The sequence below is a fragment of the Nesoenas mayeri genome, assembly GCF_963082525.1.
Source record: "Nesoenas mayeri genome assembly, chromosome: 13".
In the NCBI taxonomy this organism is placed as follows: domain Eukaryota; kingdom Metazoa; phylum Chordata; class Aves; order Columbiformes; family Columbidae; genus Nesoenas; species Nesoenas mayeri.
This window is the reverse complement of record NC_137550.1, coordinates 932,015-955,582: the sequence shown is the minus strand read 5'-3', so window position 1 is coordinate 955,582 and position 23,568 is coordinate 932,015. Positions and strand designations below refer to the sequence as shown.

Sequence of the window (23,568 nt, the reverse complement as noted above, 5' to 3'; positions counted from 1 at the left end):
AACGACAACTCTTCTCAGCATCACTTCTCTGTATTCTCTTCCAATTTAACCGAACCTCCAGTCAAGAAAGTACAACCTGCTCCTGGCATTAGCGCCCTACGCAAACGGGGCACTTGGCACACTGACCAGCTCTGCCTTCCCCTTCTGTTTTACCGCATAATAAAGACAAATTACTTCCACTTCTTTCCAGATAAGGCAACTAACATAACATAGATAAATGGGAAGTTAACTGCATGAAACATGTTTTGTGCTTGTTGGGCAATTATTTTTTCTTCCTGTAAGATAACGTGATAAATAAAAGCTGCTTCTGTACAGATATTTCTCATTTCAGAAACACATACTTGTTACAGGCCAAGAGAGGACCCTGGGGTTGTTTTTTTGTTTTCGTAAGAAACATGGTAAAATAAAATTAAAACAAAAGTGATAAAGACACAAATGCAGAGCTAACTACAGGCTTGTATATACATTTTTGTTATCCACCTCTCACATGGACTCTCGGTGAATGGGACAGACTGGTAGTTCCCATTCCTGTTATTCCCAGAATAGCAAGGGAAAAAAGAAAATTCATCTTAAAACCAGCGGCAACATAGTAAAAACTGTACACTGTTGTCCATTAACTTAAAAAGCAAAGTCCCTAGATGGTATAAAAGTGAAAGCAGGTGCCTTCTAACTCCAGTAATAAAAGTCTTTTCCCTCCCCCCCCGCCCCCATGCTGCACAATTATCTCCATTGTCTTTGCACGGCCAAGAACAAAATGCTAAGGAGCAAGGCTGCTTGTGATAAACCGCTCCTGGTAGCGGCAGAAGTGTTCACGTTCTTATCGCTCTTGTTGGAGTTCCCGGTGACTTCGGTGGCGTTGAACTCGAACTCCGGGGAGCACTGCTGGAGCTCGCAGCCGCTGCCGCTCTCCTCCCCGCTGCTCTCCTCACCTGCGGGAGACAGACAGACACGGCTCGTCCTCCGGCCGCAGCACCCGGCTGCGCTTGCAGAAGGCGGCGGGCAGGGGGGAAAAGCAAGCACATGGATGTTCTGACATTTATGAGATGCAAGCGCAGGTTTCTCTGCTTAATGAGACTTTAGTGTGCTGCTTGCCACATCCAAACACATGATTTGAGGGATGAAGTCTATTGGAACTATGCTGTGAAAAATGTTTTGATGATCGCTTTCTGACTCGTTTTGGAGGTACCCATTTCTTGAGCTAAGCCTGGGACTGTTCAGCCTGGAAATGAGAAGGCTCAGGAGGTTCTCACCAATGTATAGAAATACCTGAAGGGAGGAGGGTGCAAAGGAGATGGAGTAAGGCTCTTTTCAGGGGTACCCAGGGGCAGGACCAGAAGCAATGGGCACAAACTGAGCCACAGGAAGTTCCCTCTGAACATCAGGAAACACTTTTTTAGTGTGAGGGGTGACACAGTCTGCCCAAGGAGGGTGATGGATGGCACAGGAGCCAGCAGTGTGTGCCCACAGCCCAGGAAACCAAGTATATCCTGGGCTGCAGCGAAAGCAGCGCGGGCAGCAGGTGGAGGGAGGTGATTCTGCCCCTCTGCTCTGCTCCAGTGAGACCCCACCTGGAGTCCTGTGTCCAGCTCTGGGTCCTCAGCACAGACACACATGGACCTGTTGGAGAGGGGCCAGAGGAGCCACAAAAATGATCCGAGGCTGAACAGCTCTGCTGGGAGGACAGGCTGAGAGAGCTGGGGTGTTCAGCCTGGGGAAGAGAAGCTCTGGGCAGACCTTATTGCGGCCTTTCAGTGCTTAAAATACTTAAATATATATAAAAAAGATGGGACAGACGTTTCAGTAGGGTCTGTTGCAATAGGACAAGGAGTAATAGTTTTAACTTAGAAGAGAGGAGATTCTGACTAGATACACGAAGAAATTCTCTACAATGAAGGTGGTGAAACACTGTCCCAGGTTGCCCAGAGAGGTGGTGGATGAACCATCCCTGGAGACATCCCAGGCCAGGCTGGACGGGGCTCTGAGCAACCTGAGCTGGTGAAGATGTCCCTGCTCATGGCAGGGGGGCACTGGGGGAGCTGGGAAGGTCCCTTCCAACCCAAACTATTCTGTGATTCTATGGGAATGACCTTCCTTGCACAGCCTGTCAGAGATGCCAGTTCCCACCCTCTTTACTAACACATGTATCCATAGCTGAAGCTTAACCAGGTACCTCCTGCTAGCATGAAATCAGATTAAAAAGGGAAAAATAAAAAGGCAAACAACAGCAAACATACTTATGTCAATGAAGTCGACATCATTCCCGCTGTACGCATTCTTCAGCTTGTTGGTCATCACCCGCAGAGCCATGATTTGCCGGCGAATCACCATGTCTGGCTTTGTAATGTCAACTTCTACCTCCGGATTATTCACTTGACTTGCTAAGCCGTTGCCAGTCACTGCGAAGTCATACCTGAAAAGAAACCATTCCTGTTGGTACCCAGTTGCAGCTTGGTGGGGTCTCATGCCGATGTCACCCCCGCTTCCAGCCTGGGTGATATCCTGAGCCCCACACGATCTTCCCACGTGGGAACCCTCACAGAGCCTTTCCTCGTCTTCTTACCCCATCTCCCCACCCTGCAACCTGGGCAACATGTGATGTTAAGCACTGTTTTCATATACCCTGTGCCACAAAGGCAGGAGAAAGACAATTTTGCCCCCAATTTGAAAAGACAAGGAAGACCCTGGGTTTATAATAATAATGGCTTACAACATCATAAATCAGCTCACTGAAGGCAACAGAGTAAAACAAGTTGCTGAGATGCCTTGATGTCCAGTTAAGTGACACTTTTGGGAAGACAACCTTTAGGGCCATAGTTATTCCAGAGAAACATATAGTAACTGTTGGAGACAAGAGTGTCATTCTGGCTTTGCATGATGTACCTTAACCATCAAGCTAGGGGATTAAATGTGTACTTCTCACCATGCAGCCATGAGATGCAATTTCCCTAATAACCCCAGCAGAAGAAACATCTGTGATGTTGAAGACGAGATAACGTAACCTCACGCATCGAAGCGGAGAACAGCCAAGCTGCTCAGCCTGCAACGGTGTGCGTGCTCAGGTCTGCACGGCCGCACATCTGAACGCATGGACAGGCTCATGGTTTAAGAGAATGAGCAACAAAACCCAACAGAGAATAAGTCTCCTGAAAAAGGTATTTGGAGTATCACCTTACAGAGCAGAGACAGGACATTTTTTTCCCCTATCTCTTTACTTGACTTGCAAGAAAAATCACCGTTTAACAGAAGAAAACATTAATTTTCTTAGTTATGAGGCCAACATCAGTATCACAAAAGAGAAATCCACTGATCTTGGAAACAAAGGAGTGAGATAAAAGTGTATGTCTGAAGGGCATGCCCAAACCCTGTCCTATATTTGGGAAGGCTTACTATTACTATTACTGTTGTTTGCTTATGTTCAATATTATATGTTGCAAAGCTATCAGAAAGACAAAAGTCCGGAAAATTACTGAACCAGTAGCTTAGTTGAGCCACAGAGAAAACTGCAACAGCAAAGTAAAATATCTTGCACAAGGCACAGAGGATGCAGTAAGCAAGGTCCAGCCTCCCCGCCTCCTTGCCCAGTGCTGCTAAATCTCCATCTCGCCTCCTTACTGGTACTGGACCTCACACACTGGAGAAAACTGCCATGACAATCTCTTCACAAGCTGCTGATAAACAGCACCTTGGGAGGGCACAACCTTTTCTTACTGTAGAGACCCAAACCGTCACCCTGGCTGAGCGAGGCAGAGTTTCAGGCACACATAGTGCAAGATTTCTGCAGTATGGCTCAGTCCTGCGTCTCAAAAATATCCAGGGTAAAAACTTATTACTTGGAAAAAACTGCTGGAAAATCCTGGATGACTTTTTCTTTCTTTTTTTTTTTTTAAAATGGAACATCTTGATTTTGCTTATTTCCTCAGTAAGTAAACAGAAAAAGAGAAACTTCTATTTCCAAAAGAAAGTTAAGCAGTTACATAAACCATATGACAGAAAACCTTTGGCTTATTCATGTGCTGGCAATTTCTTCTTTAGAAAAAAAAAAAAACAACATCCAAACAACAACAACAAAAAGTTTTGTAACTATTTTTCCATAGAAAGTGAGTGTGAAAACCACTGACCCCCACAGCAGAGCAGTGGGCCTGTCACCCGCCTCCATCACTTTGCCCTTGCTCAACAAGAAACACCAACTGGGGGCACTGGGGCAACTGTGCTGCCAGACAACACGAGCACCCCTGCTCTGTGGCTGTGATGCAGGATTTAGTCACCTTCCCAACCCCATGAGCAACCAGTTTGGGTCCAAGGAGAGATGCTGTTGTCTGGATATAAAGACTCAGTTCTCTCCTTTAAAACAAACCACCACGTAGAGCTCGGACAAGCCTTTAGCTTTGCATTTAAGCTCTCGCACCTCAAAAAAAAGATGAGGGTAATGGCAACATGCCGTCTCGGGAGAGCTGGGGTCACTCCTGGAGGAGAAAAGGGTTTGGGGAGAGGGGCTGGTACAGCAGGAAAGGCTGGGGTGAGAGGGAGAGGCTTAAGCGGGGGCGACAGCTTTGCCAAACCTGCTCTTGGCACTCCCGTTCCAGCACTCGTTTTCGTTGACAGTGCCTACAGACATCTTTTCATCATTGCAAATGTTGCCAGGGAGAGATGACCAAAATTTTTTGGCTTGCTTCAGCTTCTCTTTCACATCAGTTACCTATTAAATAAAAGGAAAAAAAGAAACATAGAACATAATGCAGAATAACAAATGCTCCTTAGAAGTGAAGCTGGAAAGGCATTTTTTATCACAACAGACGTGTATAGGCCAGATCTTCAGGCTGCGTTTTTTGATGGTTGATTTACTTTTTTAATACAAAATTAAACAGCGCTCCTCAATCCCATATTACTCATAAGCCAAGCCCATAAAACAGGCACTTTTCTGACATAGAAGCGTTGAGGTAATTCACATCTAGAGCCATGAGCAGATTACACCCCTCGGAGAGTTTAAGACAGCCAAGGAATAATAAGAAACCCTATAAATTACAAACGGGAAAATGATAAGCTGCGGTACGTGGGTGCGAAGCGCCTGTGCAGCACCGGCAGGACCAGGCACTCACCAGTCGGTCCAGGCTCGTGCCGGCGGCTGTCGTCGGCCGCTCCTCCGGGTTGTAGGGTCTGAAACGAGCGCTGAAACCGCTTTCGGAGACAGAACGAGCAGTCCGGCCCTGGGCAAGTGTTTTTGGCTGGCCACATCCCTGGAAAACCTATGCGAGAGTAGGGAAAGAGTTTTATGAAATAGGAGGTCACAAGAGCCTCCCTTCTCCAGGCTCCAGCCCCCGCCCAAAATAACACATCAGCTTTATATAAACTTGAGAGGGCATTAAAGAAAAAAACATATTGACAAGAATAAGGAAATAAAACACATTGGATAAATAAAGCCCAAATGTCCTCTTGGCCCATTTACCTTCTGAGACACCTGCACGCTGTTCTCCTGCATGTTCATGATCGCATCTGAAATTTTCACATCAATGGGGTCCATGACTGACTCGATGTTGAAGGGACCCTCCAGCCTCTCTGCTACCAGCAGCATCGAATCTAATACGAAGAGAGAAATTAAGGCGTTGAATGGAGGAGCTTCAAGAATAACAGATAACAAGAATAACAGATTGAGCACACGGATACTAACTACAACAACATTGCTTCTGACCAGCGCACATCTCCAGGAAATATTTTGCTCCGTTCCCAGAGTCTACAACCTCACCAGGCACTTACAGGCTGCCAGCACCAAGCCACAGGCTCTCATACATCAAAAGCCTTGTTAAAGGAGGGAGAGTCACCGCAGCCTGTCAACGGGCAGCCTGTAATCAGTTCCTCCCATTAGAACCAGCATTACTAACACCCTCATTCTCCATGCTGGTTTATTAAAGGTTGCCTTGTGTCACTTGTTTTTCAAGACTGCTTTCAAAGCTACTGGCTCCCTCATGCTAGTCATGAATCCAAGACATCAATGCGAAAGGCCCCAAGATGATAACTGGTACCATCTCTCCCTTACTTGGAAAGCTACAGGCTTTGCTGTGCCTGGGGAAGCCCAAAGATGGCACCTTCTGGCATCACATGGACAATCTACACAAGGACAACATAGGACAAGGGCAAACGCTCTGCACTAATGATAGATGTGGCACATCTCTAGGCAAGGGGAGATGGAAACGTCCCTCAGCCAACACCGGGTCATTCTTCCTGTGCTGACATGCACGTCCCCATCAAATACATCATTAAACTCAGCAGCTACTGGAACATCCACTGCTTCCTCTGGGAAATTATTACTGGCATTAAGGCTTTCATCTGCCTGGCATTTAAGGCCCCTCTCTGGTCCTCCCCTGGAAGGTGCCTCCAGGTTCACACCTGGTGCTAAGCACTCATCTCTTCTGGCCCATCACAACCTTTATTTAACATTCGTTTTCACTGCAGTCCCTCAATCCCAAAGCACCCCGCTTGCTGGTTTCCTCTCCTGCATCACTTATTGATGCTCTGCCACAAACTCATAACTTTCCTGTTGCATTTAATTCTTCAATTTTTCCTAGTTTGCATGACGCAAGAGGCATGACAGCCAAGGAAACCCTCATCCCGAGGAGCTGCTCTGGCTCCCCAGGACACGCCTGTTCCCTCCCATTAATCAGAAATGGGCATTTCACAGCTGGTCTATTAATTTCTCTTGAAAAGTGTTTCTCATGACATTCATCCCCCTCCTAAGCACAGAAGGTACTTTCAACAAGCAGAAAACAACTGCGGGCTCCAGCTACCTGTGAATGCCCTATAAAGATACTCCACATATTGAATAATTCAGTGATAGCGCTGCCTTAGTGCCCAAGTCAAACCACACTAGAAAACCACAAACTGATGACAAATACACAATCAAGCTACTTGTGTATTAATAAATAACAATAATAATAATTACCGCTATGACTACTAGTAATATCCAAACTCCCCGCATGAACTTCCGATGCCTTCCTAGCCTGTAAATCCACTTTTTAAAGACAACTCAATATTCCAATGATTTACGTCAGCCAGGACTCGGGCAGCTCCGCCAAGGTGTTGGCGTTTGAGGGGTGAACCCGTGGGGGATTTGGAGCCCCCAGGAAAGCCCCTCGCCCTGCAGGCACGAGCTGCTGCAGGGCATGGCTGGAATTCAGCCCTCAGGGATTACAAACAGGTCTGAACTAAAAGCATTAAAAAAAAAAAAGGTAATAACAAATGAAACAAAGAGTCTTAGACTGTATTGTGGTGGGCTCCAATAAAGTGATGCTTCAAATCTCTGAGTAATGACTGCTAGCATGAATATACCATTGTGCCGGAGGGGAGAAAAATGCTTTTGATGTGCTACCAAATGGAGACTTTTGTAAACAAGTGGAGCACAACTTAAATGTGTTCATCATTGTCAAAGCTTTTGGGGTTTTACACGCGCATAAAGAACATCCCGCCGCAGTTTGCAGGAAGCTGCTTGTTTCAAATAAAAAAATTACAAATAGGCAGATAATAAAACACACAAAACGCACTTTTAAATTATTTTTAAAAAATATAGAAAAAAGAAAAATAATTCAATTTTGTAACTACTTAATTCTCCGGAGTGGCCAGGAAAGGCCGCAGATCAATAAAGTGTTTGTGAAAGACTGAAAGGAAACATAAACCCCAATTCTTCTGGCTGTTTGGCGTCTTTGTAAACTTTGAGCCGAGCAGGCCATCCACAAGACCATGGGAATGTAGAGCGAATTGGGCCCTTTGTTAGCGGGGGTGCCATGGCGTTCCATGTATCACAGCCCAGGAATGCAGCCTCCGCTTTGACTGCCCATAGAGAAAATGCATTCGGCCTCCAGCAGAGCTGCTAAAGCTGGCGAGAAAAGATAAGGAAAGTAATAATTGCCCTTGGAGAATATATTCAACTGGAGGAGTTCTGGAGCTGGGATAGATCCTGGCCAGCAGCGCTAAATGAAATAAGTTTTCATTAAAAAGGTAAAACAGAAAAAAAAAGGCAGTGTTGAAGGGCTTTACCTCACTCATAGTTCTGATTTTGGGGGCATCCTGCAAACTTTTACCTCCCATCAGGATCTGGCTGATGTCCCCAGCAGCCTCATTTGACATTAGCAGGGCTGGCTGGGCTCAGGATAACGCTGCCTGCGGAGGGGAGGCACGCTGCACCCACACCTAAAATGAAGCTTCGGGACAACTCATCTCCCAGAAAGATTTTCCATTATTGGGGGAGAGGAGTTGACTATAAATATCAATTATTTTGCCCCAGCGCTGATGCAAGATAATTGATATTTATAAGCCATAGGGAGGAGGTTCAGACCTGCTCCAGAAAATGAAAATAAAAAGTCTGGCAGAGTGAAAAATGTACCCTGACCATTTATTACAAACACACAGCATGACAAAGACTGTCTCCTCCCTGTGATGGGGAGACAGAAGTGGATTTGGGCGGGGGGGTGGAGGGGAACCAACCCACACCATATAGCACCATCCCTCAAAGACCCTTTTCCTCCTGCATACATTTGTCCTTGCTACTGGCATTGAGACAATCCTTGGCGACAAAGCACCTCGCTCTCATGAAGGAAGGCAATTCTTTCTCATTGTGCCACCAATAATCAGAAACCCACATCTTCAGCCTCACTGTCTGACTTGAAGAACAAAAGGCAGTTTTCAGTCTTAACCCCAAGATCTGATTTAAAAGGGGAGGGAAGCAGGGGGAAAAACCTTGACCATTCATTAACAACAATCTTTTTAATGTTTTTTAAGGAGGAAAAAAAACTCTTTGCACACAAAGTAGTACTCCAGATATGCATATGGAGCCTGAATTCTCTATTTTTGAGCAAACATTTGTGGAAAAAAAAATATCAAATCATGGAAACGAAGGCTTCATTCAGGAAAGCTCCAATCCTTCCTGTAGCTCGCTTGAAACAAAGTGTACCCCTGCCTAATTGGTGTACAATTGTGTCAGGAATAGAGGGCGAAATAATTTAAAGATCGTTAAATGGGGAAAAAAAGAGTATGATTCAGTCATTGTTTCATATGCCACAACTTTAAACAGTACTTTTCACAAGTAAGGAAGTATAAAGTCTTCTTTTGCCAGTTACAAACTTTACATCCCAGTTTGGAAAAGTTTTACGTGAGTGACTTACACATAGACCCACTAACACACGCAGATGCAGATTTTATACACACACGCACTCAAATTCAGATATACTTGCAGCATTTGTTGCAAGTTGGCCATTTAACTACCTTTAAATTATTTCGCTAGGTTAAGAACCTGGCTTTGACGCATAATAAATCATTGCCATAACTTAGTACTTAAACCCACAATGCAAAATAGCATCGAGCCCATGCAGGTGGGTTTTTTTGTTGTTGTGGGATTTTTAATCACTATTTATTTAAAGCGTTAAACACACATACAGAGAGGATATTTGTGACATATGCTCTGTCCCAAGCACCAGATCTATTTAATTTAATTTGTCTTAATTGGCAAATTGGGATAGAACTCAAAATCTGGAACATAACCCGCACCTGTTCAGTTATCAAACTGCCTAAAGAAAGCACAGCTTAAGTTTTCAGTATCCGTACTTCACTGCAAGAATCAACCCAGAGTGCAAGAACCAAGCAAATACTGCCAATAAACATAACGAAGCTTAATACCATACTTAAGTAATGAGTGGGCAAAGAGCCCCTTGGGGAGGAAGCACTGCAAGAAGCTTTGCTTCCAACCTGGAATCGCATTTATTTATTTTGTCCTCTTTAATAATCTTAATTATTGTATGCAGCCCCTGATCAGTCTTGTGTGACAGGGCTTGCTGGCTTCCCCCGAGCTTCGTTTTTTGCCGCATACCACCTACAGCAATTAGCTGCTTGTGCTTTTGTCTGTTTTCTGGCATTATGCCCTTCCCTTTCATGGGATTCCTCTTTTCTACTTGGACTAGATGTTTGCAAGTCTCCTGGCTTTGAGCTATTTCAGCAACAATTGTAGCTGAAATACTTAATATTCTCATGAGAAAGACGGCTGGGGAATGGGGAGGGGGAGTGTCAGCCGCCCAGAGAATGACTTGGAAACCCGATTTAGTGTCACATTTAACTCCCTATATGGAATACACAGGCAAAAAAAAGCCTTCTGAAAATAATACCCTGCACACATCCAGTTGGCACGGGCAGCCAAGTGAAAAGCCAGTGCACAAAACACGGGGAAACAAATTCAAAGATTTAAATCCAGCCTGAAACGCCAATTATCAGCAATTTCCCTTTTTTAATCTCACAGTTTAATGAAAGGGAAATATTGTCTTTCTTACAGCTTTTTTCCTTTTTTTTTGGATGGGATGGGAAAAGCAGCCCAGCCTTGTCAATAGCAGCAGATACTTTATGTGTGCACTTCATCACACATTAACTGGAGCGAAGCGACTGCTCCCAAAGGATGCTCGCCCACAGATAAATCAAACCTCCTGGAAAAGGAGCACAAATGAAAACATTTAACATTATCTACTGCCTGTGCTCCCCAAACATGATGCATCGCCAATTCTGCTGAGCCGTAACCCAAGGTAGAATTTAACATTTCAGCCCAAATTTTATATATCGAGTAATACTGTTTATAAGCATGGAAGAGGGAGGAAGAGGATGGCAAAAACACTCACACAGCATCACGTAAGGCCTATCGACATTTCAAAAGGATGGTGGCTGGGCGCCAAATGAGCTGTTTAAAACCAGATTCAGGCACATGTCCCATTCAATTTTTTTTTAATGTAAAATACAGGCCTACAGCTTTTCCTAAAGCTCACTACAGCTGGCAGGGAGACTCCCAGACTGCTGAGCAAGAAAACTGGCTTTGGGACGGACAGCTGTATGGTGACAACATATAACGAGTTTTAAGGAAAAAAGCAGCTTGCAAACACACTTGCTCCAGTAAGTAGAAGACACTCCAAATCTACAAGCACATGGCAGCTCCATCTTCCTAAAGCTTGCTGCAACAGGGGTCACCGGCACAACGTAAGTCTCACTTATTTAGAAATTAATGTGAACTACAAAAGGTGTGCTGTGTACAGAGATGTGGAAGTAAAAGATACCTGTTCAGAGGCACCTAAAAAACCTGCTATGGCTCAGCACAGCCACCCCCAAAAACCATTCAGGTGAGGGACACAGTATCAATACATACTCATGTGCAGTTGTAACTCATGATGCCTTACCCATAAAGATATTCCACTCGGCGTCCAAGTCCCCTTGATTGGCCAAGCAGCCTCTCATGACATTAAAGCAGTAGTTGTAACAGGGCTTCACCGACACCAGACCTCGGCAGTGCGGGCAGTACATCATTTTCAGCAGCGCTCGTGTACCCTGCGGCGTGGGGTTCACCTTTAAAAGAAGAAAAGGTGGAAAGAAGAAAATGAGCCTTTGGCCACTACACCAACAACCCACGCGATTACCCCGGAGTGGGTGGGAACAGAGCTGTGCAGAGGAGATGCAGGGGGGTTGGCCACCACTGCCCAGTCAGAGCTCCCCAGTATCTGGGGAGCAGATGAAGGGGTTCAGCTCATCTCCTTGGGTGTACCTGTCACTGCAGGGGTCACAGCCAGCCCCCTCCTCTGCAAAACATGACATGCACTGCGATATACCCAGAGAAAGCTGCCTGGTACTGTGGGACCGCTCCTTGGGCTGCAAGGACAAGCACCCCATGGGGACATGAAGCATTTGGGATTAGGGAAGGCACTACAAGGCCATCAAGCCAAAACGCCTAATGCAAAGCTGCATTTTCCAAGCCCCACTGCAAATGCAAGCTGAAGAAGACGCCAGGATTTCTCAGGAAAAAGCAGCTGAGATGGGATGTCTGCTGCTATCCCACACCAAACCCGCCAGGAGCGTGCCCTCCTCCTCTTCCTCAGCTCCTCATAGACAATCGCCCAGCAGGGCTCTCCAGCAGAGACTGACTCCTTTATCTTACATTCAACTCCTGCACCACAGCATTTACATGACAGACGCCCAGGTTCATTTACACTCAACACCCATCATGCTAAATAACTCTGTCCCCCACAACCCAAGGAGGTGACAGCTACAGCCCCTCAGCGAGGACAGGCTGGGAGGACCCTTGAAGCCGGGTGGGCGTGCAAGCGGAGCTGTCTGCAGCAGGCACGTCACCCCCTGAGCTCTCAACGGGGCTGTTTTCCAAAGTGACTCATGGTCATTCATGTTTGATTCACTTTCTGGCTCAGCTTCAAAACATTCATTGAAACCATTTCCACCCAGTCAGTCTGAGGAGCATTAGCTCTAGCACCATGTACTAGTGCCGACCACTTGGTGGGTCCATCTAAAGCACTGAAGCTCCCTCAAGAGCAAGTTTAAGTGTTAATTAGCCACACATGAAAACAGTAAATTAAGATGCGATCAGAGATATACTGACAAAAAAGAAGCTGTCTCTGGTGTTTTAAGCAATGTGCTAGAGACTTTTTGTAAAGCGTTTATGGAGAGTGCTCTAAACAGGGTATAATCCAAGACGGTGCCCAAGAAGGAGACAGACATGCAGCCTCAAGGAAGAGAGAAGTCATTCAGTACAAATGGCTGGAGATGTGGATGGCCACCACAACCCATCTGCTGGACGTCTGGAAAGTGACTTAATGGCAGAGGGTGACAGGACTGAATGGAGATTAACGTATGCAAAGACAACCTGGTATCACATGTGCACAGAGGACCTCACTGTTGCAAAGCCCACCTCAGCATGAGGGCTACGGAGAAACAAAACGTGATCTTCTGGTGCAAAAACCAGGTGGCAGCACATGAAACCGTGAGATAACGGATTTTAACAAAAATCAGAAAAATCTACCTCTTCTGTCAACTTGACATCTCCTTTTTTTCCATGAGGAAACTGGTTGAGCAAAAGGAGACTCAATGCAGAAAGCTGTTTGCAGTGGTGGGGGAATAAGATTCAGATGCTTCAGAACACATATACATATGTGTGTGTGTGTGTGTGTGTGTGTGTATGTATTTGGAAGGCATAGCAGGAGCCCCAGCAGAAAGCTCCCTATTGGGCAATCATAGCTTTAAAGAAGAGCTAGTTCAAACACTGGGAAGAGCTCAAGCAACAGAAACCAGCTAAATCACATGATTTCTAGTAGGAAAACTGAAACCAGACAAATGTAAAGGTATCATCTGCCATCCAGATGGTGCAGTCCTTGCATAACAAAAAGTTGCAGTGGGGGGAAGAGGGAACCAAACAACATCTCAGACCCAGAGACAGAGCTCTGAAGGATGCCCCAGTTTAGTAATTTCTCTGATAAAAAACTCTTCCTGCGTCACTTGGTGGCAAGTGTCAGGACCTCCACACTTAGTCCTGAGGCTTATCAACAGATCCTGGCTGCCCTGCCACTGCTGGTCCTCAAAGAATTGCCCTGCATCCTCCTTGGGAAGAAAATTAGGAAAAGGCTGACAGCCCCAGCCACGTGCTAGAGCAGTTCAAAGGAAGATGAGGAGCAGGAGACTTCTCCAACCCTATCATGGAAAGCTGCAGCTTTATGGAAGACAGTGTGTTGCAAAAATCACCCACGCGGCAGTGACCCAGGAGGCACCTTCCCATCGTTGGTTCCTGGCTCATCCTACCAGCACCTGCAATTCTGCAGCATCCACCCCGCTTTGATATTTCATAGGGGTTGAACTTCATGAATCCCAGTAGATGTAGGGGAAACTGAAGCCGCTTTCCCACATTCCATGGCAGATGACAAGGGACTGTCACTCAGATTTAGGTCCTTTGAACAGAGACCCAGGATGACTTTAAAAGCAAATGGAGTTTTGCTTCCTCCCCTATGTAGGTTTGCAGCAATAAGCCCCACACAGAGCTGAGCAAATGGAGTGATGAAAAGACAAACCCAGCCCGCAATGACAGTCAAACTGAGCCGTGACTAGTGATGTACGTAACCCACAGGGAAGCTGCTGGTTTGCAGTGCAGGTGAAGACAATGAAGGGGAAATTATCAGTCCAGATCTGGCATTTTTTGGTGTTAGAAAGCAACACAAAAGCACAAGCAGAGATCAGCTCTACGAGAGAGCTTCAAGGTAGATTATGAGCAATTACACCTCATTACAGCAGGGATAAGTGCTCAACTGCTGCGTATCACAGCAAGAAGAATCTTAACCCTTGGCAAGGGGTCTGTACCCAGTCCAGACCAATTCTGGATCTGTCACTGGGCTGTGCCATATGTTGCATGGGCAATTCTTCACAAGCTTTTCATGTTTGCTCTGCCACACCAGGTGCAAGCTCTTAAAACATCACTGTATGTAACAGTAAACCCAGATATGCTTTGTTCTGGGGTTGTGTTTATCTTGGAAAGCAACTCAAGTTCATTCAAACCCTACTCTAGAATGACCCTCAAAATCAAATAATCTCCTTTCTAATAAAGAAGAGTTGCAAAGAAAGCTTTATTTGCTGAAGAGGATTTACTTTAGTAGATCTGAGCCCAGGTAGTAGTAACGATGTAGTGCACAAACCCTGTAAAAGCTTATAATAGAAGTAAATGCACTCCAACCCCTTCCTTTTATCTTATGAAATTTATTTCCTTTCCATGGCGTTCCACACCGCTGCAGCAATCCATCACCCTGCGGTTTCATCATGTAAATTACAATTTGTCCATGTCTATATGCTTTGTCAAACGTGAAGATTAAAAGCTGCTAACAGATGTGTTTTGGCACCAATCTTCACATTCGTATCAAGCTTGCTCTTTACAAATACATATTTGCACACAATCCACAAAAATTAAGTGAAGAGCAAACAATTCTGGGCTTAACCCAAATGTTTCATACCAAATTTGTTAAGATACCCTGCAACTTAGATTAATTGCTGAAGGTACAATCACACTCTTGTAAAAACGACATGCTCTCCATAAAATAAAATCTTGTTGCTGTTGTTGTTGGTACCTTGTTATATCCAACCCATTTTGGAGTCTTGCATAAAGGAAACTGTTTGCCCTATGTCCTTAGACTTTTCCAACTCGTTGGCAATTGCATCTGGATGCACATATCTGGTAGAAACTTCACCGTTAAAGCACACAGCTACCAAGTAAAATGTCAGCAGCCTACCACAAAGCCACCAAAACTCAGGAAAAACTAATCCATGCAAGCAGATAAAGTTCAGAGAAGCAACTGGTTTCTTTCTCCCCTCCTTCCCAAGGCAAGGAATATCTGAGGAAGGATGACAGAGCTCCAGCCACGGCCGGTCCTGTGGGGAGCTCCCACCAGCTGCCACACAGCCATGGCCACATTTTATTCTCTCACTCTACCCTCAAGTTTACATTAAGAATGTTAATAGCAACATTTACAATCCTGTCAGCTTTAATAACTATTTATAATAACACTGATAACTCAGGCTTGCTTATTTTCCAAGCTTACACAACAACAGTGTTGCCATGCCAGCAGCACAGCCGCCAAAAAACATGAAAAAACCAGCAATTTGAAAATAAATGCAGTGAAATTACTTCTGATTTATACAGTGTTCTTGTGGGGTTGGTTTGTTTGGATTTTGTTTGGTTTTGGGTTCTTTTTGTTTGTTTGCGTTTTAAAGAAAAACACTGAATTAGGGCATAAAGAAGAACAAAGGAGTAACTTCTCAGTGATACGGAAAGATGATGACTTCAAAATCTAACTTCAAAGCTGACTGAAGGACTGTGGGATACTCCAGGTAAGCAGCCAATTTAGACAAGTGAAGCATAATTGATTTTTGGGACTAACACAACCTTACTTGCATCATTGATTCCTTCACTCAGTGTTGTGCAAGAGCATCATCTTGACACATTCTGGTCCAGATGTTCCGCTCACTGTGAAGCAGAAGATCACTCGGGTGGCTCTTGGTTTGCTTCCCCACCCCAAATATTCCAACAAAACTGTTTTGGAATTAACTACGCACTTAACCAACTTTTCTGGCCCGGTACTAGCACATGAATAATTTAGCAAGCATCTGGTTAGACCACAGATTTGGCCTCTGAGGTCTTGCACAAGGGTGCACATTTAGGATCGATACTTGGGAACCGCACGGCTCTGTGCCTCGGAGACATTTGCTACCCATGGTGATGTGTGCTGCAGCTTTATCCTGCTGGGGACACTCACCTCTGTGTAAGGAAATGTTCAAGAGTATATTTATGCTCAATTTCCTACTTACAGCTCCCTCCCCATATGTGACATGGCCAGAGAGGAACAGCAGAGCTCCTGAGAATCACACCACTCAACCTGCTCCATCTTCATATTAACATGTCAAAAGAGAAGAACCATGTTCTCATCTCCCCCCATGGCACCCCCAGCCTATGCCAGGCAGAGGGGACCTCAGTGCCAGGCAGACGCCTCTTGCACCAAACGCTTATGGAGAGATGCCAGGGTCAGCATCTCCTGCTCTTGGTGTCCTCAACACCAACGCACCTTTCAAACAAAGCTTGTTCTCCAAAGCACCTGCCTCTCCCCAGCCCAGAGACACAGCAGATAATTAGGAGCATTTTGTTTGCTTTAAGGAGCAAAACAGCCAGAACATTTATCTTGGCAGCTACACTCAAAAACTTCCTCAGTTATTCCTCACATTGTTTTCAAAATTAGCAGCAGAACCACAGTGTGGGGGGAGGCAAAGAAAAAGAACAACACACACTGAAAAACACCCAGCAGACTGAAACACTCCTGGTGATGCCATCGGCTCCAACCCCACAGCCACATCCACGCACACCTCGCAGCCCGTTAAATCCGCGATGATTGCCGCTGCAGCGTGCTTTGAAGGCTCTGCCAGTGCAGACCCTCAGATGGCTGGAGCTGAGGCAGATGCAGCCACATTCTTGGCAGGTCTTCTCAGGGTCATCTTTGATGTGGAGAAGTGCTCGGTATTGTTTTCTGCATTGATGTTTGCCCTTGGCACGTGGAAGGCATCGTCCTTGTGCACAGCAGCCCCTCAGTCTCGCCCCCATGCCTTCCAATCTGCCGCCTCGACAGCACTGCTTCTTCAGAGGCCCCTCCACAACATTAAAAAGGCTCCTTAGCTCTTCTGGCAGGTTCTCAGTTCCCCATGAAGCAGCGGCACCTGCCGCCCTTCTCCTCTCAACAGATGCAAGGAACACATTTCATTTCTGTCACTTCTCTGTGAGAGTTTGCTCTTACCCAAAGGGTGCCCAGCTTTGTTGGATATAGCAACATGAATTTCTTCCTGAAAAAGGATTAAGGGTATGTTCCCCTTAAGCCAAACCAAGGGCAAAGATCACACAAAGACAGACTGGACCTTTGCTCTCTGACAAAACTTTCAGGTCCTCAAACAGTAATTACGAGGGGCATAACATTTACTGGAACAGGAGCTCAGTGCCCTAATACTTTTGATGATATAGGTCTTAATAAAAATTATTTTTATCATCACTTCTCCTAAGCTGATGTCTGGTCCATGTTCAGCATCCACACAGAAAAGGGCAGGACCATGGTTCCGGAGATGCAGCTAGAAGTAAGGGAGATCCACAGGCCTGGGGTGGGTTGGTTTATGCAGCTTCATCACCTTGTACTTGATGGATGTCTCACTAGAGATGAGGCAGCTCAGAACAAAAGGGGTTAAAAACCCACCAGGCTCTCACTCCAGGTTTGGAGTGGCTGTGGGAAGGCAATAACCTGCCTGCCTCCTCTGCAATTCTCCTCCCTCAGCGGTCTGAAGAAGATTCCCTCTTTGGATGCTATCATCACACTTCATTAGGGAAGAAATGCAGATAGCAAGGAAGCTGAGCCCCCTGCACGCACTGCAAACATCTCCCAGCAGCTTCCTCGCAGATGTTAACATCTCTTGAGAACAGCAGAAGGCAGATGTATTCCTCACATGAAGCTGTGCACTATTTCAGATGGCTCATACCTGTACTTCCAAATTGAACACCGTTTCTTGCATACAACTGCAGCTGCTGCCTGTCCTGGAAAAACAGGCAGGGTTCCCAAGCACGAGCTGGAAGCCCCTTTCCAGCAGCCCAGCTGCTTTGGTGGCAACCACTCTTCACGTGGCTTTCAGCACACAAATGCTTGTCAGGCAGGTGATTCAAGAAGCTCCAGAGCTCCCAGTAGTTCCTCAAATGAGCAGACAACCAGGGCAAGAGGGAAAAGTGGTAAAAGAACCCCAGAACAATCATTGCAACTGCAGCAACATCCCATCCACACGTCCCTGGCTGCAGCCCTGCAGAGATATGGTAATGCTAATGCAGGGACTTGATGTCGCATTTTCTTCACACCCCTCCGCCACTGGCCTCCAGCCAGACCTCACCTCCCAGCCTTTGGGTTGGGCAGGGTCCTCCTGACCCTACAACACACTGCCAGGGGCTCAGTCCTTGACTTCACCTTCTTCTCCCCCCACAACAGGGACCTCTACCGCATACCTGTAGTTGACCTGCACCCAAGAAGCCGCTGGGCATTTTGCCCCTAAAGGTGTCATGACCCTGTTCTCGGCTGCAGGTTTAATCACATGTAATTAACTAAGGGAACATCTCTGAAGCCTGAGAACTTCCCAGTTGTAGATTCTCACCTCTTTTTGGTCACTCTGGGCTCTGCCCTGCATTTGCTCCTTTTTTGCACCCCTGGCTGAGGGGCAGGAAATGTCACTGCTGGCAGCAATTTAACCCGGCTGATTATAGTGCTTGTCGAGGGCAAGCAAGTGATTAGGGGATGGGCAGATTTCCATCTCCTGAAGGCGAGGGCAGGGAGGTCAGAGAGGAGGCACCAGGCATCGGCGGGCGATGGAGGGAAGGGCTGGGGGCCCCCAGCTCAGACGCAGGACACATCTCCAGCAGGCAGAAACGGCATCCCGGGTTTTCTTCTTGGACCTGCAGTTCAGGATACATCTGGAGAGTTCCGTACTTTTTTGGGGTCCAAAGGAGGGAATTTGAGGGGTGAAGACCTTAGCATCAAAATTGTGGGGTTCAGACAAGGTTTGAAAAAAGCCTGTGCTTTCTCTCTGTGCGTTTGGGCAGCAGCACACAGCTTCTGATCCATCCAATGACAAATTAAAAGTTACTTTCTAGCATTCTGGCTCAGAAATCATGCTTACTTGCAGCTTTTCAATATTCCCTCTTCTTTCCCCCTTTACTCCCAAACTCATGCAAGAGCAATACCTTTCTAAATACACATCCCTAGTGAAGATATAAAAACATAAAGGATCATTAAAAAGTCATCAAGGCTGTTCTACTGTAAAGTGCTCTTCGCTCTCTTGGTAGCACCCCAGGAAAGTAAGAAGCAGCTGGGTCTCGCAGTAGTTTGTATTTCTCCTCCTGAGGATTTTCAATTAAGCACTTTTAACTTGCTTGTTACAAAACACAGTAAAAGTAAAACTAATATGCATTGCTTTGGACATTTTTTCATAAAGAAGAAAAGAAGGTTTATCCCTCAAGTTAATCCCTGGTATAAGCAGTCATCCCACTACAACTCCTGAGTAAAAATAATAAGGAAGCAAAGTCAGAGTCATTATATAGAGCTCAGCAAAGCCAGGCTAATCTATATATAATGCGGGAAGCCCCAAAACACAACCACAAAGCATCGGGCATAAAAATATCAGCTTTTAAACTCGGGTATAGAATTTCCCATTGTGTCTTGCAGAAATGCAATATTAGATTTCCACTGAATGAGATTAAAACATTATTATTATAATTATTATTATTATTAAGCTGCAACTAAAACTTAGGTATTCAGCAGCAGGGACATTTGCTACCCCTTCAAAAAGTCCATCTGTTGCAGGATCTCCAGCGCAACTTGTGAAAGTGAAGTGGAAAGTGTGGTAACTGTGATCGTCCACGGTGCGTGAGCTATTTTTGCAGCTGAGTGGGTCTCTGGGTAACCTTCCACACTCAAGCAATTAATTCTAGACTTGAAGGCAACTCTACACTTGAGAATCTTCAAAAGGGAAAGAGAAATCACGACGCCACCTCAGGTTCACGACTCTGATTTGTAACAGATGCGGAGACCGTAGCCCTCGTGGTCCCGTGTCAAGTCTGGAGACGTTTTGATGAATTCTGAGCAGATGGAGCATAAACACAATCCCCCACTCATGCACATTTACTGCCTATCAAGTGATTGCACATTCCCAAAAACCACACTGGGGCTTAGCAGATGGACCCCTCCCCAAATACTTCATCTGCACTCTCTAGCAGTGAAAACCCCATCCCCTGACTACAATATCTGCCACACGGCCAGAAACACAAGCCACCAAATCTGAAACCACAGTCAAGAGGTTGGCAGGCTTGGCCAGTGACCTGGTACGGAGATAAGACGCTTGGCCTCACCCAGCACCAACCCTTCCTCCCACATCATCTACACCCCAAGGCTGGAGAACTTTGCGGTCTCATAAGAGGGACCCCGTGTGTCACCCACAGAGCTTCACAACATCCATCCTCAACCAGCAGCACACAGATACGTCTCATGCAAGAGTCATCACTATTATCTCACTTAACAAAGCTGCTTATGCTGCCTCCAAAATTGCTTTCTGCTTCTAAGAGTGTCCAAACAGCTATTCTTTTCTGGCTGTTTTAGTTGGGTTTTTTTTCTCCCCATTCCTGGAACTTAAGGTCATTCAAACTACTGCCTGCCCTTTCAATCTGGTGGTTTATGACTCTGTAACCAGGTAGAGAGTAAACCTTTCTCTGCCCGATTAAATGATTATACTAAATCTTCTATAGCCCACAGGAAATTAACTGAGTTTGTTAAAAGGAAATCACTAATATTTGCTATCTTACACAACCACTTTAAGGGGATTATTGACCACACCTGTTCCCTATATCATAGAACTCAGACTAAAATTAAAGACAAATCTCAAGTCAAAAAGAAAAAGTCACCCCACTTAAACCACTCTAAAGTGGTTTATAAGAAGAGGGAAGTAAACGCTTAAGTGACCAACATGTCACATCTGTTTGACCCCAAAAAAAGCAACTTTACCAGAAAGGCCTGAGGTCTAACTCATGCTACGTGTGTGGCATCAAGTACAACTGGCTCCTGCCTTGTGCATACGGCTCTGGCTCACTGTTATCATAAAAGTGCTGTTTGCTCATGCTCAGCCTCTCCTCGTGCCTGGCAGCAAGGAGCAAATCATCACCTGCTCCATAATAGATGCTCAGAGCATCCATGACTCGCTGTAATTTGAAGGCAATGTTAAGAAGATACAGCCATTAGATGAGCAAACATGGTTATTTCCACTGCAGAAGGTATCTAATTTCCTGCTCATTGCTGTTTCCTAGACAAGAAGACAGCAATCTGAGGAACATCCCTGCTGCTGGGCTGCAGCACTGGAACATGACTCTGCCATGCAACAGCTTAGCCTACATAGATGGACTTCAGTCCCACATAGATGGACTTCAGCCCCACCTGTGCTCAACTACCACCAACACCCTTAATATACAGCCAGGACAACAGGGAAAGATGCTACCACCCATCACGGGTCTGTGGGATGCTGGAACAAGCATGGGATGGAGCTCACCGCGGACACTTTGCTCACGACATCCCTCGCGACAGCGAGGCCCTGCGCAAAGGTGCGAGCGGCCACGAACGCTCGTGTCACTTGTAGCTTGAGCTTCCGCGGCACGTCCCCGAAGGGCTTCAGCTGCTCGGTGTACTTGCTGACACACTCGAGGTACTCGTCCGTGAAGTGGTACTGGGGGTTGACCAGCCGGAACATGCGCTCCAGCAAGCGCGCCCAGAACTCGTTGAGCATCTCCTCCAGGTTGACGTTGCCACCCACATAGTACCGCTTCAGCTCCACAAAGAGGTCCTTGAACAGCTCCGAGTTCTGCATGTACAAACGGCCGTATGTCCGCACGAACATGTCGTTCAGAGACTTCTCTGCGTTCTCCAGAAGTTCTTTGAAGAACTCTAGAAAAGAGTAAGGAGACGGGGTAAATAGGGGCATTTGGTTCTGTGCTCACACACTTCTACAACCATTGCCATTGCTTAACTGGAAAATTCAGCGCAATGAGACCATCACCAAAATGAAATGGAAGGTTAAAGGACTCCCAAATAGTTTTCAAACAAATTGTCTATCTCAGAATTTTTCTCTTCATAAACCAACCCCTGTCGCCCTCTCTCCAGATCGGAAGGCTTGCATGAGTGAAATCTGCTTTGATGCACATCTGGAATACCATGACAAAAGCCAGCAAAATGAGGGGCGAAGAAAAAATAAGCTAGCTTGGGTTAGCTCTCCTGGCTGTGTTCCCCTCAGCTTTCAGTGAAAATTAACCCTGTCTCAGCCAACCCAGCACAATTTCTTATGTTACCATTCAGCCATCTTAAAAAGTCATTTCAAAGCACAAGATTATTAAAAAATAAAACCCAAAATAAATGAGTGGTCTTTCATTAAACAGCCATTTTGCACAAATGGGTCTTTTCAGTTCTTGTCAATCTATTTTCTGAAGTGATGATAAACCAGACTCAAAAAATTAACAAGTTTTAATACATTTTAAAAACAAATCCAAAAATCTACCTGCAGGTTCTCTCTTCTGTCTTGCGAGTTTGTCAGCTCTCAGGGCAAGGCCTGTCTCTAATCACTTAATTGGTCCTGATTGCAGACTGGGATTTAGAGATTTTTGGCAGTACAAAAAATTCTCACACAATTAAGCCAGAATTTTCTCAAAATCCAAGGGCTAAACACCTGGCACAAGAACAACGAAGAGATTTCTCAGATGACAGCAGCCGGAGAGGGGCCCTTGGGCTTCACCTCTTTGGAAAAGCAGACCTCCACTTTGGTTCACCCTCCCAGAGCACCAGACAGCCCGGTGCCAGAGGGCAGCCGCTGCCAAAACACTGTCACCACATCTTGGCAGTGCCACATACATCTCCAACACTGATAACGAGCTGACCTGATGACACCTGGCACACCGGATGCATCTGCCAGGTCAGCTTAAAGAACATCCCCCGTCAAGACCGTCCCACTAAAGCCTTGGGTCTAAGCTAAGACCCCACTGCAAAGCCTTTGCCTTGGAGATCGTGCATAGATGAGTTAAATTAAAATTTAAAAATAGGGAGAGGGTCCACTAAGCCAACTGCACAGCCTCTCCACTGGCATGCACAGCGCAGGCAAGGAAGCATCTTATTTTTTGCATGTCAGCAGCAATCGAGGAGCCCGACCTCTGCTTTTCCATGACTCATATTTAATAAATATTTTTTAATAAAACATTCCTCTGTGGGTTTTTTTAATCCTCAAAGGAGTAATGTTTAGAGCCAGAAGTTGTTGGGGTAGGGGGATAATATTTTGGCCCAGTGTGAATTTAAACCTTGTTAAAACGTATTAAAAGTATGCTGAAGTTCAGATTTTCATCTTCAAAGTGCTCCAGTACAAACAAAGCCTAACACAGAAAACATTTTCTGGAAAAACTGAAACATTCTTTGAGTTCCTGACAAACAAAGTCATGGGGCTCAGTGCCTGACATGGCTGTATATAATGCAGCCTCTTAGGAGCACAAGAGAAATGATCCAGGGAAGAAGAGATTGATTTCAAACACCCGACATGTCCTCTGTCCAATATCAGCAGGAACCTCCACGTTCGTTCCCATGACTGGCATTTCCTCTCCAGGAAGATTTTTTTCTGTTGAGTTTATACTATAGAGATTAGCTTGGT

The 23,568-nt window shown here is 45.7% G+C and overlaps 1 protein-coding gene across 1 annotated transcript in view; it reads right to left on the bottom strand.

Annotated features, from left to right (window-relative positions):
* Positions 1 to 720: 720 nt before the first annotated feature.
* Positions 721 to 23,568, bottom strand: part of GPC4 (glypican 4) — a gene marked incomplete at both ends in the record, with an annotated part of 65,287 nt that continues 42,439 nt past the window's right edge. The window contains 7 exon segments of the mRNA XM_080352439.1: positions 721 to 929; positions 2,235 to 2,410; positions 4,560 to 4,696; positions 5,097 to 5,243; positions 5,444 to 5,574; positions 11,193 to 11,358; positions 21,436 to 21,827. Of these exon segments, the coding sequence (XP_080208565.1) occupies positions 721 to 929; positions 2,235 to 2,410; positions 4,560 to 4,696; positions 5,097 to 5,243; positions 5,444 to 5,574; positions 11,193 to 11,358; positions 21,436 to 21,827 (1,358 nt within the window).